Genomic DNA, 16,537 nt, shown 5'->3' with positions numbered 1-16,537 from the left:
AGTAATCGGCTTCTTGTTGATGTAGTCTACTTAAAACATATGTTTTCTTTCAATTACTTTGGTCAGAATCCACGGCTCACTCCCATACATGAGCACTGATCTAATTACTCTTTTATACATTCTGATCTTTGATTCTCGTGTTCGGCTCTTAGATTTAATAGTATTGTGGAGGCTTTACATACACTTGTTTGCTGCTTGAATTATCCCTTTAGTCTCTTCCGTGATATCGTTATCTGCAGTGATTGTTTCTCCGGGATATTTAAAACTCTCCACTCTTGCAAAGTTATATGGATCTATCGTAACATTTCGCCCTATTCTAACTCGTCCCTTTTGTCTGTTGATACACATGTATTTGGTTTTCTCTTCATTTACTCTTAAACCAGTTTTCTTCGCCTCTACCTCCAATTTATTGAAAGTCTCCTTCATATTGGTGATTGTGTTTCCCACAATGTCAATGTGATCTGCGTGTGATAGTACTAATTTTAGTCCATTTACTCTCAGTAATTCTGTTCTAACTACTTTTTCCAGGATTACATTAAAAAGGATAAAAGAAAGTCATAAAAGGTAAAGCAATATTTAAATTTATTACCAAAAGTAATACAAAGTTTGCCCAAAGCCTACAAGGTAAGTTATGCACAGTACCTACATAGTAAATACAAAATAAGCAGTTAAAAATAAAAAAGAAATCTGAATAATTATTAATGAATCCCTTCGCAAAGAGTAAACAAAATAATTCCATTCCTGATCCTCATACTTGGTTAAGTTGCTGCAAAGGTATATACCGGTTCTTCTTCTATTTTAGGTGAAGGTTCTAAAGGCTCATCGGTAGGAAGTGCGTAGGGATCGAAAGGTGGTTCTGAAACTGCATTAATAATATTAAAAATAACAATTAAAGACCAAACATAAAAATTATAAAATGAGACAAGATAAATATTTTCTTCTGGCAAACCGACATGTTTATTTTATATATTTATCCACATCTGGCGTGGACCTTAGGAAGGCGCTTCACAGGGCCAATTTAAGGACATTATCCACTTATTGTAGGCAAGAAGAATAATCAAAACGATCGAAAATATCTACCAGAACAACACAATAAAAGTAAAAGTAGAAGAATAAATAACTGACCAGGGCCGGATTTAAGGGGGGGCAGGCTGGGCAGCTGCCCGGGGCCCCCACAAAGCCCCAAACTTAAAAAAAAGCAGCATATTATTCACATAGAATAATTTTTGTCAATCAATTAACTGTAATATTTCGTTATATGGAAGGTTTCTCTCCTATTAAAAATGTATTTTTGGTAAATTACGGTCATAAAGCAGAAGGTATATTTAAGACATTCTTGCAAGAAGATGATATCGATTTGAAAAGCTACAGGGCACAGTCCTACGACAATGCGTCAGTTATGAGTGGAAAATACAATGGTGTTCAGCTAAAATTTAGATAACACAATATTATCTTGGCGTTGTAGATTCCATGTGTCGCCCACTCTCTAAATTTAGTTGCTAAAGCTGCAGCTAAGTGTTGTCCTGATGCCATAGAATTGTTTGATTTTTTTAAGGACTGTGTGAACCCTATGTATTTTTCACTTCCTCTACATATAAATACAACTTGTTAATCGAATGTTTAGAAACGTATTTAAGCGAGAGCAACGCCGACCATGGCAGAAATATTATTGTTCCTAAAAAAGAGTGAATACTACTAGATGGTCGTCTAGAAGTGATGCCGCAAAAGAACTAGTTAAAAGGTTATAATCAGATTAAAGTAGTATTATCCAAAATTTCAATTGACGATGGGCAACAATTTGTAGCGATACAAATGGTTTGTATAATCAAGTGTGTTTACTGAAAACTGAAAACAGGGATATTTGCAATATTTTGGAATGAAATCTTAGAGAGGACAAACAGCACAAGTCGTATTCTCCAAGATCCAAATATTGAATTTAATTCAGGAGTGGCGGCACTTAAATCAATTAAAAAATTTATATTTTTTTAAGGAATATTTCAGAGACTTAAATGACAATATCAGAGAACTTTAGGACTCAAAATTTTATAGCTATTATAGATCACTTCATTTTCTCTTCAAGTCATAGGCTTTCGGCATATCCATTCATTTAAATTTTGGATTTTTACATTATTTGGAAAATTTAACTCCCAATGAAATTGAAGCTCACTCACTGAAGCTTACCGACAATTATAGCAATGATTTAGATAAAAAAACTAGGTGTCGAACTAGTACAATTTGTAGAATTTTTCAATTCATTTAAAGAGGAAATCGGCTCATCAAATATAAGTAAAGAACTTCAAATGTACCGACGGTTAAAAGAGACAAATGTGAATGATGCGGTTCCAAACGTTGTAGTGACACTTCGTTTATATTTAGTTCTGATGGTAACTAACTGCAGTGGAGAGAGATCATTCTCAAAATTTAAGTTAATTAAAAATCTACTTTGGTCTATGATAGGCCAAGAGCGTTTGAACCATCTCTTTATAATGAGCATTGAACACAATGCCTTAAAGCAACTAGAAATGCGCGACATAATCAAGGAATTTTCAGTTAAAAAATCTCGAAAAGTACCCGGACTTTAACCATACCATAGTCATAACAACAATTTGTTTAATGGTAGGAGGTAGGGCCCCACGCCAATTCTGCCCAGGGGCCCCCACTGCCTTAAATCCGGCTCTGTAACTGACACAATGGAACCTGGCAATAAGAGAAGACAGGGGGATTCCCTGAGCACTCTATTCTTCAACCTGATCATGAATGAAATAGTAAAAAAACATAAGAACAAACGAACAAGTGATGGAGATGACACAATACCGCTCAAACTGATGGAACAAGACATGCGCATAAACCAATTATCTAAGCAAGAAATAATGTGCACCTAGATGTGTAAACCATTGCATGGGAGACATCTCAATGAGGTTAACCAAGAATATGTCAACAACAAACATCTTTCCTGATGTCAACCGATGCTTCTTATGATTCAGGATCAGGTTATTCCAACTAAAAATTACCTGTTGCGTATTTTCAAAGACCCTCAAGTCCAAAACGGCAAATGCCGATATGGAGGTTAAGCCCAAGAAACCGCCCACATCTTACGTTGGGCTGCCAGGCGTTTTAGCCTATACAGGCGTAGAAAGATTCTTCATCAAGAACTAGCTAGCAAACTGGAACTTCTTCAAATCGACCATCGCCCTTTTTATCAATACGTCTCTGACATAATGCTTGAAAACGACAACTGCAAGCTATACTTATATCACACTGTGCTCACAGACTCACCAATGGCACACAATAGACAGGATCTCCTACTAGTTAATAAATTTACTAGGCAAACAACCACAAAACAACTTAATACCATGCACAAAGCGATACTACTCTCAACGTTCAGATGCGTACGAAAATTTTTGGGAGATATTCCAACGTACCTACAAGTCACCTAGGGCTCAATAATACGGAAAGAATTCCACCAGATTTCAATCTGAGCTGAGCATTTTGCTTAGCTGTATTGAATACAGGGGATCATACGTCAGTCAAGTATATGAGGATATCTAATTTTTTATATCTATTTTTTTAATCCATACAGTTGAATATTTATATTGTTAAAATAATAAAAAAATATAGTCAGTACTCAAAAAAAATTACATAATCACTTCTACTAATGAACTGACGATTTTTACACTCACAAAGTTTTAGCTGACACGGACTTTCATTTACGTTTCAATTCTAACCTGTATTATATTAATTTAACTTAAAAAAACCCTACTTTATACTGTAAATCATATGTTTTCAATAATGTAGGTAAATAATCATTATCAGGTTTTTTAAATTCTAAATATTTTAATTCCTATTTTATTAATAATAGTATTCACCTCTTGACTCTTCTGAAGAAGAGGATGATCCAGAGCTGTCATCTTCGTCGCTACTGGAGCTATCGGAGCTGTCGAAGCTATAATTTCGTTTTCGTTCCTTTCTTTTCTTTCGTTCCTTTCGTTCCTTTTGTTCCTTTCGATCTTTTCGTTCCTTTCGTTCCTTTCGTTCTTTTCGGTCCGTTCGTTCTTTTCGGTCCTTTCGTTCTTTTCGGTCCTTTCGTTCTTTTCGTTTACCTTCATCTACATCATTGTTGTCGACATCAACTGGATGTTCTATCTCACTGTTATCGACGTTTTCTGTAAAAAAAGAACAGATGTTATAGCTATATTGACATGACTTTAACTAGATTTGTACATGTTAAAATATGTAAGTAAAAAATATACCTCCTACTATAGGAGGAATCCTGCTGCTTGCAAAAGATGGACACAGAGTAAGAAAACAACAAGATCCCTGTTAGCCGAAAGAGAAAAGAAGAATCTGAACGACGATGTAGGTGATGCATATTTACTAAGAGAAGTGTAAAAAGACAAAAGAAAAACTAGAAAAGAAAATAAAGAATATAAAGAAGAGATAATAGAATTCAAAAACTCAGAGCTGAAAATAAAAGAGGAATTAGAAAATACAAAGTAACATCTAAATAACATGGAAAATAGATTGAAAAGGCTTGAAAAGGAATCAAAGAGAAACAATAGTATAGTAACTGGATTAAACTTTGAAGCAGATGAAGAGAAAATAAAAGAATATATGACAAATTTTATAAAAATTTGTTTGCTACAAATAAGACGTGGAAAAAAATAGAATTATTCAGGAAAAGAGTCAGTTGAAAAAGGTGAAGGAAAAAGAAAACTTGTTGAGTTGGTCATTGAAATCCAATATGTGAGGTTTTCTCCAAAAAATTCCAACCACGTGGGAAGAGTCCTGTGTTGCCCTGAGTAATATCCAGGCGTATCTAGAACATCATTTAAATTTTATATAAATATGTAACATAACATAATCGTTTACATTTAAAGGGTTTTTATCCAACACATTTTGGTGGCTCAGGCATGCTATTTTTTGCTTTTAGAACACTGATGATAGATTTCTTAATCCGAAAACGTTTTGTCTTATTGTGACCCTTATTTAGAGTATTTTAAAATATACCTTTTACAACAAAACTAATATTTTTGTGATTTATGGTATACAGCCAGCTACAGGAAGTTTAATTTCCTCGTGGAGGTTGTTTTTAAGTTTTCATGTAGGGATTCTTCTTGTTCCCAGAAAATATCCATTAACGTTTAGTTTTAAGCCTTTTCAATTGTAGAATTTATGTAAATTCTAAATATAACCCCTGTTTGGTTCTAGGGCTATTTAGCAAGTACAAAAGTTCACTGATGATGGACTGATAGGTCCGAAAAGGTTCTGAACACATTTATGTAATCCATTTTGATTTTTAAATAAATTATACCTACTACTAAGGAGTTTTTTACTTCGATGTTTTTGTATTATTTTCCTTTCGCTCTACTAAGAGTACGTACCATTAACTTTAGGTGCTGCATCTATTTGGTTATTAAACTGAATAAACACGTCTGTGACTTTCATATTCGGTGTAAGAAACTCTTGAAGAGTTTTAATACGTTTCGTAGGTTCTTCAGGTACTCTAGGTTGCCTATCAAATGGATAACCCATAGACCGACGATCAGGATACTGGTTATCCCTAAGGCCGCAATAACTTCCGGCATCACAGGATTTTCCAGTAACGCTATTCTGAACCTAAAATCAAAATATTAATGTTGAATGAGTTGCATGTGTGAATTCGTGATATGAAATGAGATAAGGGACGTATTCACAATTAATCTATTATTTACTCCGGACCACCGGTTTCGCTGTCTATAATATGCACAGCATCATCAGGTCCCGGTAACAGTAAACTAAATGATGCCGATACAAAGAATGATTTCAGAAGTATGCACTAGCATATCTTTTTGCTCAATTATTGCTATTAGAGAACATGGAAAGAATGGAGTTAACTGAATTGATTAACAAATATTTAACTTAATAAGTTCTTGAGCCACTTTCTCCTTAAGCCATTGAGGCTCTCACAAATTCTATGGTGAACTCTAGATTAGTGTAGGAATGTCGATACGAACTCATAAGACTGGCGCAACATAACAGTGTTACACTGATATGGGTTCCAGGACATCGGGGCATATACGGCAACGAAAGAGCTGATACACTTGCCAGGGGAGCATCAGATACAAAATACCTGGGTCCAGAGCCAGCAGTGGGAGTGCCAAACAGCACCGTCCATGAACGGAAAAAAGCCTGGATCTCAACATGGAAGCCCAACATAAGCTCAACATAAGCTCAACATAACTCACACTGGGAGGGAGTACCTGGTCAAACACACAGCACAATGTAATATTGGACGGACATGTGCTAGTAGGGCTGAGTTACTGCTAAAAAGAAGCAGGAATCAACTCATAACAGGTTTTTAATGAGTATGCGCTTGTTAAGGGGCACCTGCATGCAACGGGGCTTTTTCGTGGAGACTTGAGCTGCAGACTCTGTAGCACAGAACCGGAAACAGTCAACCATCTTGCGTGACTACGAGGCATTGGGTCGCTCGCAGCAAACATTTTTTGGAGATAAGGAAGTGACTTAAAATATATATGGCACCCACTCACTAGACCTATATAAGCTAGTACAGGGTTCCTTAATTCTGGAATGGGTTTCATAAAGGTATAGAAGATGTACAATAAGCCAAGTAGCTGCGGTACGACCGGTATATAATAGACAGCTTCCAGGAAAAAAAGTCACTTCCAATCGGTCAAAATTTAACCAAGGCAAAAAAGTATTAAAATAGTTACTAAAACTATACAGTTTGAAATTGGGATGAACGAACCTAGTATACTTACTTTATCATCAGAATAGTCAGAAATCATAACGAATAATTCTGCTTCAAACCGTTCATTTCCTTTTGGTATCAACATATTTTCTGGCCAACCACATCCACAAAAATCGAATTTAGTCGTTGCTTTGACATCAGTTTTATCTGGTCTATTTTTATCCAAATCTCGGAAAGTTCTTCCAAATGGAATCGTCACTGAAGATTCGCTCGATTTTCTGGATATTGAGTTCTGTCCGGATTTCACTAAAAGTTGAAAACATCGAGTATTTGAAAATTATTATTAGTGAGACAATAATAAGATATTGCTACGATTTTCATTAACCATGTATTCCTTCACCATAATCATTAACTACTATTGTTGATGCTTTACCATCAAAATGGATTCAGACTAAAAATAGAGACACTACAGGCAATATATTTATCTATATTAAGTACGATACAAGAAATAGCTATTTGTATAACAAGAGAGGAAAGTGCTACTTTTCCTCCCGAGAATGAAGTTTACTGCCCGACGTGTAGCGGAGGTCAGTAATCATTCAAGGGAGGAAAAGGCACTTTACTCCCATGTTATACATATGGTTTTTCCACCTTCCTCAAATAACAAGTCATTTTTTCATTTTTACTTAATTTATTTATGTAGGTAACTAACCAACAAAATTTATTAGAACTAAAACTAACAAATAGTTACAATATAACTGTCAACTGTCAAATATAAGTCAAATTATTAATGTAAACATTGTTAAATCAAAATAACAATTTACTGTTTTTTACCATTCAGCAAAATACAGGGTGTTTTATAAATAAACGTTAAAATGTATAGATACTTACGTAATAGAAATTAGATATTGTACAGGGCGTCAATAAGTTATATTTCATGAATGAAATACGTCATGGTATTTCATTCATGAAATATTCATGAAAATTTCAATCAATTTGAAACTAATGCTCATCGACATGATTACCATACAAGAAATTCTAATAAGCTCCGAATATCTCAGTATAAAACATCAAGATTAGAAAATAGTTTAAAATTTTATGGGAATGAAATTGTACAATAAGCTTCCTGGTGAAGTGCAGGAGATTGCTTCTTTTAACAGTTACAAAAATAAAATCAAAAACTTATTAGCCAAATGCTACTATTCAGTCAGAGAATTTCTTGAAGATACTGTATAAACCACTATCTTATTTTTATGTATAAATTGTTTTGTATATGTCTAAATATGTTATATTATATGTGTTAGGTGTTAGGTACCTTTATAAAAATTGTTGCTGAACAATGTTCAGCCTGTAACTACGGTTCTACAATGTAGAATCATCTCTGTGACTTGTCCTATATATTTTTGTAAGAATGTCTTTAAAGGATAAATAAATATTTCTATTTCTATTTCTATTTCTATTTCTATTTCTATTTCTATTTCTATTTCTATTTCAAATATAACTTATTGACGCCCTGTACAATATCTATTTTCTATTACGTAAGTATCTATACATTTTAAAGTTTATTTATAAAACATCCTGTATTTTGCAGAACGGTAAAAAACAGTAAATTGTTATTTTGATTTAACAATGTTTACATTAATAATTTGAATTATATTTGACAGTTGACAGTTATAATGTACCTACTTATTAGTTTTAGTTCTAATAAATTTTGTTGGTTAGTTACATAAATAAATTAAGTAAAAATGAAAAAATTACGTGTTATTTGAGGAAGGTGGAAAAACCATATGTATAACATGGGAGTAAAGTGCCTTTTCCTCCCTTGAATGACTACTGCCCTCCGCTACGCGTCGGAGGACTGAAATCGCCTAAATTATATCGCCTAAATGAAGGAATAATGGACGATAAAAAAGAACTACATAACAAAATCAAGGAAGTGGAGGATAAGATGGAAAGGATGGAAAAACAAAAAATTCTAAACAACCTAACAATAACTGGACTTACAATGAATACCGATAATGAAGATACACTCGAAGAAGCTTTGGAAAAAATGTTTCAGACAAAACTCCTTTTGAAAACAAAGATACGTAGAGCGCAGAAGATAGATGCATAGTGGAAATTGTAGAATGGAATGACAAAATAAAGATACTCCAAGAAAAAGCAAAGCTAATGGGGCAAGACATTTTCATAGACGCGGAACTTACAAGAAAGGAACAAAAAATCCAGAAAAATATAAGAGATATAGTCAGAGAAGAAAAGAAAAAAGGTGCTATCGTTAAAGTGGGCTATCAGAAATTAGAAGTGAACGGGAAGAAAATGAAGTGGGATCACAGGTCCCAGAAACTCACAGAGGCAAGCAAGTTAAAAAACTAAAGGCCGAAACGAAACCCGGAACTATAATGACTAATAGGCAAAGAAATTGGAAAAGCGAGAAAGAAAATGAATTACCAGATAAAATGCAAAAATCATACAAAAATAAAACAGATTATTGGCAAAATGAAAAGGACAATCAGGAAACAGAAGAAGAAACGGACTCTCGGGTGCAGAGAGCTGATTATTCACTCACCTTAAACTCTAAAATCAATGAAACTGAAGCGAAAATCAAAACAAACCCAAATGGAGTGCAGTAGGACGAAGAAGCAGAGGACGCCCGACCAAAACATGGAGGAGTACCGTTGAAGAAGACTACAAAAGTATGAAGAAAACCTCGGGAGAAATAGCAACCATGGCCAGAAATAAAGGGTAATGGAGAAGCTTCGTGGATGCCCTATGCTCCTTCACGGAGTAACAGGATTGGATATACAGGGTGGGGCGTTAGTATGACAAAGTCCAATTACTCGTTTGTCGTAAGAGATACGAAAAAAAGTTATTTAGGTAAAAGTTGGGGCACTTATAGGACCATAATTTAAAAATATTTTAAATATACAGGGGCGTGCGTATTGACAGGGTGACACAAACTTATGTTTGTTTAAATGGAACACCCTGTATATTTTTACATTTTTGGATTTTACTCAATGTTTCCATTCTTAAAATATATCGTTCTGTAATATTATACGAGGTAGTTTAAAAGATAATTACGTTTTTTTTTTGTTAATTTCGTAGCAATATTTACACCCGGTAAAATTGTAGTGATTTGACATAAATTTTTTATTTTACGTTCAAACGATTTTTAATATAGTCTACTATTGTTAAACATTAACAGTGTAGCGAAATGTTAAATTTTAGTATACAGGGTTGGTCGAAACTCGGAATGAGTATTTTCTTAAATGGAACACCCTGTATTTTAGTATTGTAATGAAATGATATTTTATGGGATTTTTTTATTTCGTAAGCATTCCCTATACCTAAGTGCTTTAATTTGTAAGTTATTCGTGATTCTTTAAGCCAAACATTAATTGCAAGAAAAATTACGTGAAATTTTATTAGGTGGCCGTGAAAATATTCAATCAAAAATAATTTTTCGAAAAAAAATAGAGCATAATCTGGCCTGATCCTTAAGTTATTAATATTGGATGAGATATCCAAATAAATTCGTAGATAAGATTTTTGGTCCGCAAAGTATTAATAAAAACATACAATATTCTACCTAGACGGCTATGACACTAAATTTCCTTAAAAATTTGATATTATACAATTTTTATAGTTCCAGTTGCTTTGTTACCATTACTAATATGAGTTTTTCTAACGAGGAACTGATTAATAAGATTTTTGTGCTAGTGGAGTATAACAAAAATGTGCTACTAGCAATAAAAATTTTTCATCAGAAATTCCCTGATAGACGACAACTAAGAAAAGAAACGTTTAAAAATATACTAGAACGGTTTCAACGGACTGGACACTTAGATTATGATAAATCTGATCGAACAAAAACTATTGTAAGTGAAGAAAACAGGAATTAAATGTAATCCTTAGTGTCACTGAGGATCTGCATATTAGTACGTACAACCGTTCTTACAATCTAAGTATCTCTTTTTGGTTGTCGTCTATAAGGGAATTGCTGATGATAAATTTTTATTGCAAGTAGCTCATTTTTGTTATACTCTCCTAGCACAAAGCCTTTTTAAACAGTTCCTCGTTAGAAAAATGAATATTAGTAATGGTAACAAATCAACTGTAACTAAGTATAATGTCAAATGTTTAAGCAAATTTTGTGTCATAGCCAACTATGGAGAATTTTGTATGTTTGATTAATATTTTAAGCACCAACAACCTTAACTACGAATGTATTTGGATATCTCATCCAACAGTCATAAATTAAGAATCAGACTAGATTATTATGTATTTTTTTTCGAAAAATTATTTTTGATTGGATATTTTCACAGCCTCCTAATAAAATTTCACGTAATTCTTGTTGCATTTAATGTTTGGCTTAAAGAATCACGAATAACTTACAAATTAAAGCACTTAGGTATAGGGAATGATTAAGAAATAAAAAAGTACCATAAAATATCATTTCATTACAATACTAGAATACAGGGTATTCCATTTAAGAAAACTCAGAAAATACTCATTCCGAGTTTCGACTCACCCTGTATGCTAAAATTAAACATTTCGCTATACTGTTAATGATTGACAGTAGTAGACTATATTAAAAATCGTTTGAATATAAATAGAAAATTGATGTCAAATCACTACAATTCTACAGGGTGTAGATATTGCTACGAAATTAACAAAAAAACGTAATTAACTTTTAAACTACCTCGTATAACATTACAAAACCATACATTTTAAGAAGAAAACATTGAGGAGAATCAAAAAATGTAAAAATATACAGGGTGTTCTATTTATAAAAACATAAGTTTGTGTCACCCTGTCAACACGGACGCCCCTGTATATTTGAAAATATTTTTAAATTATGGTACTATATGTGCCCAACTTTTACCTAAATAACTTTTTTTCGTATCTCTTACGACAAACGAGTAATTGGACTTTGTCACACTAATGCCCCACCCTGTATACAGGGTGTCCAGAAACTCTACCGACAAACGAAGACAGGAGATTCTTCAGATACTTTTAAGATAATTTAACCCAATTCACTTAGTCCGAAAATGCTTCCTAAGGGAGCTAGAGCTCTTTGAAGATGGCGTCTTGTAATTAGTTTTTCTTAAATACCTCTAGAACGCTTCTATTTAGAAAAACAAAAATTGGTACGCGTATTTATCTTCAAGATATAAATCTAATCCCTCCATTGCAAATTTCTAGTACCGATCATAGGCGTCCGTTTTGGGTACGGCAACAGTTATTTTATCGCATAACTTTTTTATCTTTAACTTATATGCATTTCTGATACTGGACTATTAAATTTCGAAGTATTTTAGTACTAAAAGGTACTCTTGTTTTAAATCGGTAGGACACATCGTTTTCTATAAAAATCGATTTGAAAACTTTTCTCTTTTTGAATTAAAAAAAAATTTAAAAAAAAAACTGTTTAGGAAGACGAAACTGGTACATTTATTTGTATTCCAGAGATAAATCGATTTCATTATTTGCGAATTTCTAGTACTGGTCATAGGCGTCCGTTTTGGGTAGGTCAATAGTTATTTTATAGCATAACTTTTTTGTCTTGAATTTTTGAGCATTTTTGACATTAGATTATTAAATTATGAGGTATTCGAGTACTAAAAGTTACTCTTACTTTATGTTGGTAAAATACTTCGTTTTTTGTTGAAAAGTTCTTTCAATTTTTTTTCAAATTCCAAAAACGAAAAACTTTCAAATCGATTTTTCTAGAAAAGGGTATGTCCCACCGACTTAAATCAAGAGTACCTTTTAGTACTAGAATACCTCACAATTTAATATTCCGGTGTCAAAAATGCATAAAAGTTAAGGACAAAAAAGTTATGCGATAAAATACCCGTTGCTCTACCCAAAACGCACGCCTATGACCGGTACTAGAAATTTGCAATGGATGGAATCGATTCATCTCTGAAAAGTAAATATGCATACCAATTTTCGTTTTTCTAAATAGAAGCGTTCTGGGGGTATTTAAGAAAAACTAATTTCATGACGCCATCTTCAAAGAGCTCTAGCTCTCTTAAGAAGCAGTTTTTGACTAGGTGAATTGGGTTAAATTGTCTTAAAATTATCTGAGGAATCTCATGTCTTCGTTTGTCGGTAGAGTTTCTGGACACCCTGTATATTATAGACAACTATACCATTGAACGTGTGGATGCCTTCACATATCTTGGCACAGAAATAAATCAAAAAGGTTCCGCAAGTAGCGAACTTAATGCGCATATTTCCACTGGGAAAAGTCAAAGACTATCATGGCTGGGACATGTCCAGAGACAATAAGATGCAAAAACAGCAAAGACAATAGTATAATGGAAGCCGATAGAGAGATGAAGAAAAAGTAAGCCCAAAACGAGATGGTTACATGGAAGACGACCTGAAAATTATGATTTGAAAATGTAATACAATCATACTCACGTTTTACTGTAAACTTGTCCAACTCAATAAACATATTCTTCTGATGTTTAAAAGTCCATGGTTTGCCTTTTTCGTCGAATTTGGGAGCCATGAATATTCTACAAGTGCCAACAGTGGGACAGTAGTTGGCATTATTGACAGTGATCTCATAGGAAAATGGTTTGTGTTGCAGATGTGTGAACTTTACAAGAACAGCTCCACGAGGTTGGAAGTCCAGGCCTCTTGAGAGGTCTATTTGGGACTGTTGCCAATGCGTCTGAAGCGTGTTAACAGGAGCACCTTGCGTTTGAACTTTGATGTCTTGGACAATAACGTTCTCAAAACCTAACTAGAAGAAAAAATATTATATTATTATTATAGATATTACACAACATGTAATATGAAGTAAGAGCTGAAGATGACGCCAGAGAGGATGTCGAAAGCTCGCTCCTGCTCCTGCTCGGACAACCAACAAAGTAAGATCGTAAAGAGGAGTTAGACAGAAAGACACGATTTCTCTAAGATTGTTTACTCTTGCATTATAAGACGTGTTTAATAAATTAAATTGAGAATAACGCAAAAATACAGAGGAAGTAAGCTGCATACTAAAGGATCTCAAAGGAGGATCAGGGAATTGAATATTATTCTTTCTCACCATCCCAGGAATGGGAGAATGCATCACCCCACCAGATATACGTACAAAAAACTATTTATCTTTCCTTAAATTATGTATCCTTATTGATTTCCGTTGTGTACATATCTTTTTAAATACCAAAATATTTATAAAATTTAACAAACAATTATTTACAAATAACAATAAATTTTGTGATTATTAACTTATAATAGTAAACAGTATCATTTCTTAAATAGCACAATGAAAAGTCTTAGATCCGAGAATATAAAATTATTGTTGGAACCAAAATGTTTGTGTCTTCTAAAATTTACAAGGCAAATGAATGATAAATGAAGTAGACTAGGGGAATCTAAGATTGCATTTTACAACCCGTCAATTTATCTAGGTCAATTTTCGTCGAATTTTGATTCCTTGTACTCAGATAGAAGTACGATATTCTATAAAAATATCGTCTCGAAAATCAATACGATACCGATACAATACATACCTTAGCAATAATAATATCGATACGATACTCATTATCTGAAATCAATACAATACTCTTGTATTGTCGATACGCTTGCCTCGATATTATTGATTATATCGATACCGAGAAAAATAAATTAATATGGTGGAAATCATATAGTGTCTAGTGTTTTCACCTTTTTATCTTGCTTGGTTTGCTAGAAATATTTTGTGTGCCCAAGTGACGTCCGTACCAGTCGAGCGGTTTTTTTCTGAAGCATCGCTGATACAAACGAATTAAAGATACTCTAAAAGATAAAAGTATCAAAGAACTCGTTTGTATGAACTGATTAATGGAGAGCTCTTTAAAGAATAATATTTGTGAGGTTACAATGTAATTTATCCTGTTTCTTGAATATTTTAAGAGATTTTTTGATAAAAATAGTGATAAATGAATAAAGAATCATGTTTTTTATTAATTTAATCCTTTTGTCGATATTCTATCGAGTATTGTATCGATATCATATCGAAATCAATACCAATACGATATTTTTATAAGAAAGTATTGCTGATATCGGTACACGATACGATACTTCATTGGCATAACTAATACAATACCCAATACTTAAAGAGTGTCGATATTGTATCGTATCGTGAAGCTCTAAGTAAGACTAAGAGAAAATGAAAGGCAGATCATATAGTATTCTGTTTCAGAGGAAACCACCATTTTCTTACCCTTTTGGGATCTTCAGATAGGCCTGTGGTCTGATCTGAATCAAAATGAGAACCAACTGCTATACTAAACAAACTGATATGAAATAATTTGCTCGTTACTACACCTTCTTAAATAAATAAATACTTACTTGCTTTTCAGTATAACCAGGCAACATGTCCTTATGATTTTGGAATATGTCATCGATAGTTGCATGCCAGCGGTAGAAAAATGGATCTCGCATAGCAGTCGAAGTATCGCCCATAACGGCAGAGTACTCCTGCAATAACAATCCATTGTAAATTGTGCAACAGAATTCGACTAGATTAGTGAAGTGATTAAAGGTCTATTCTAAATTAGTTAAATTATGAAAGCATATGCCACTGAATAAAATATGCAATCAAAATCTGAATTTAACAAAAATTGTCTCATCATCTAGGGAAAAATATTGGAACAATACGTAGGCATGTGTGAATATTAGGAAATTAAAGCGAACTAATATCGAAACGAAAGGCAAATCATAGTAAATTATAGTACGACTAGACCTTTAAGAAAAAAACTTGGATCCTAACAATTAACTATTACTGGGAAAATATTCTCGGTCAAGTACAGTACAAAACTTATACCACGAAAAACAAGCAGAAATTAGCTGAGAATCATAACAGCCTTATTTAGTGGACAAGCGTCAAGGACACCTGTACAAAATGGGGCTGTTTCATGGAGATTTAAGGCGCAGACTCTTTAGAGTAGAGAACTTGAAAATGTCAACCATATTTTATCAACCTAGTGCAAAACACTTTTTGACGACCACCATGTAACGTTTGAAACATATACTCCTCATCTACTACACCTGTGTAAACTGGTACAAGGTTCCAGAAGTCTGGAATTGGTGTCACTAACAAATGAAAGATATAGAATTAGCCGCAGTATGACCAGTTTAAAATATATGTCTTCCAATAATAAGACCTTTAACAACTTACCAGGTGTCTGAAATCAGGATCGTGAATGTAGGCAGCGAAATTATGACCCATATTATGGAAATCACCATAAAAATCTCTATCTGGAGAAAGAATACTGGATTCTACCATGTTACCCAAAATGTCGATGCCATCGTTTTCTGTTAGTTCTACCGGGTCGCGCTTTTTCTGCAAAAAGAAATTATAAAAGAAAATTACAAATGTATTAATAATAAATCAACCAAATAATAAGCCACACACATTATTATATAGTATAAAATAAGAAAAATCTGATTTGCTAATAGGGATATGACATCGATCCACCATAGGTCCATTTTAAGTCCACTGAAGGACATAGGCCTCCCCTGTTTGTATCCAGTCTGCACGATCTTCTGCAATATGGATCAAATTTTTCATCATCTTTCGCAGATCACCTAGCTATCGTGCAGGTGGTTTTCATCTGTTTCGATTATCTGTTTTTGATCTACATTTGGTTCACTTGCGTGTCTACCTTCCATACTTCATCCTTGCCACGTGGTTAACCAATCTCTATTTCAATATATCTCCATAGAAAAAGATCAGAGTTCATAATGGTGAAGTATCTTTTCAGAAGTCACGATTTACCACTTGCTTCCAAAATATATATCATCAGGTGCTATGTATATTCTACGTTATTATACGGAGGTCTGGAC

General features: G+C 33.5%; 1 protein-coding gene across 1 annotated transcript in view; it reads right to left on the bottom strand.

Moving 5' to 3' along the window:
* Nucleotides 1-565: 565 nt before the first annotated feature.
* Nucleotides 566-16,537, bottom strand: part of LOC114334234 (phenoloxidase 1-like) — a 50,140-nt gene continuing 34,168 nt past the window's right edge. Inside the window, exons 7-13 of the mRNA XM_050655056.1 lie at nucleotides 15,870-16,034; nucleotides 15,041-15,169; nucleotides 13,121-13,448; nucleotides 6,762-6,997; nucleotides 5,382-5,616; nucleotides 3,867-4,163; nucleotides 566-862 (exon numbers count right to left, since the gene is read on the bottom strand). Of these exons, the coding sequence (XP_050511013.1) occupies nucleotides 759-862; nucleotides 3,867-4,163; nucleotides 5,382-5,616; nucleotides 6,762-6,997; nucleotides 13,121-13,448; nucleotides 15,041-15,169; nucleotides 15,870-16,034 (1,494 nt within the window). The 3' untranslated portion in view covers nucleotides 566-758. The remainder of the gene's footprint in view (nucleotides 863-3,866; nucleotides 4,164-5,381; nucleotides 5,617-6,761; nucleotides 6,998-13,120; nucleotides 13,449-15,040; nucleotides 15,170-15,869; nucleotides 16,035-16,537) is intronic.

This window comes from Diabrotica virgifera, chromosome 1 (assembly GCF_917563875.1).
Source record: "Diabrotica virgifera virgifera chromosome 1, PGI_DIABVI_V3a".
Lineage (NCBI taxonomy): Eukaryota > Metazoa > Arthropoda > Insecta > Coleoptera > Chrysomelidae > Diabrotica > Diabrotica virgifera.
Note: the sequence above shows the minus strand (reverse complement) of the source record. Positions and strands in the feature narration are given on the sequence as shown.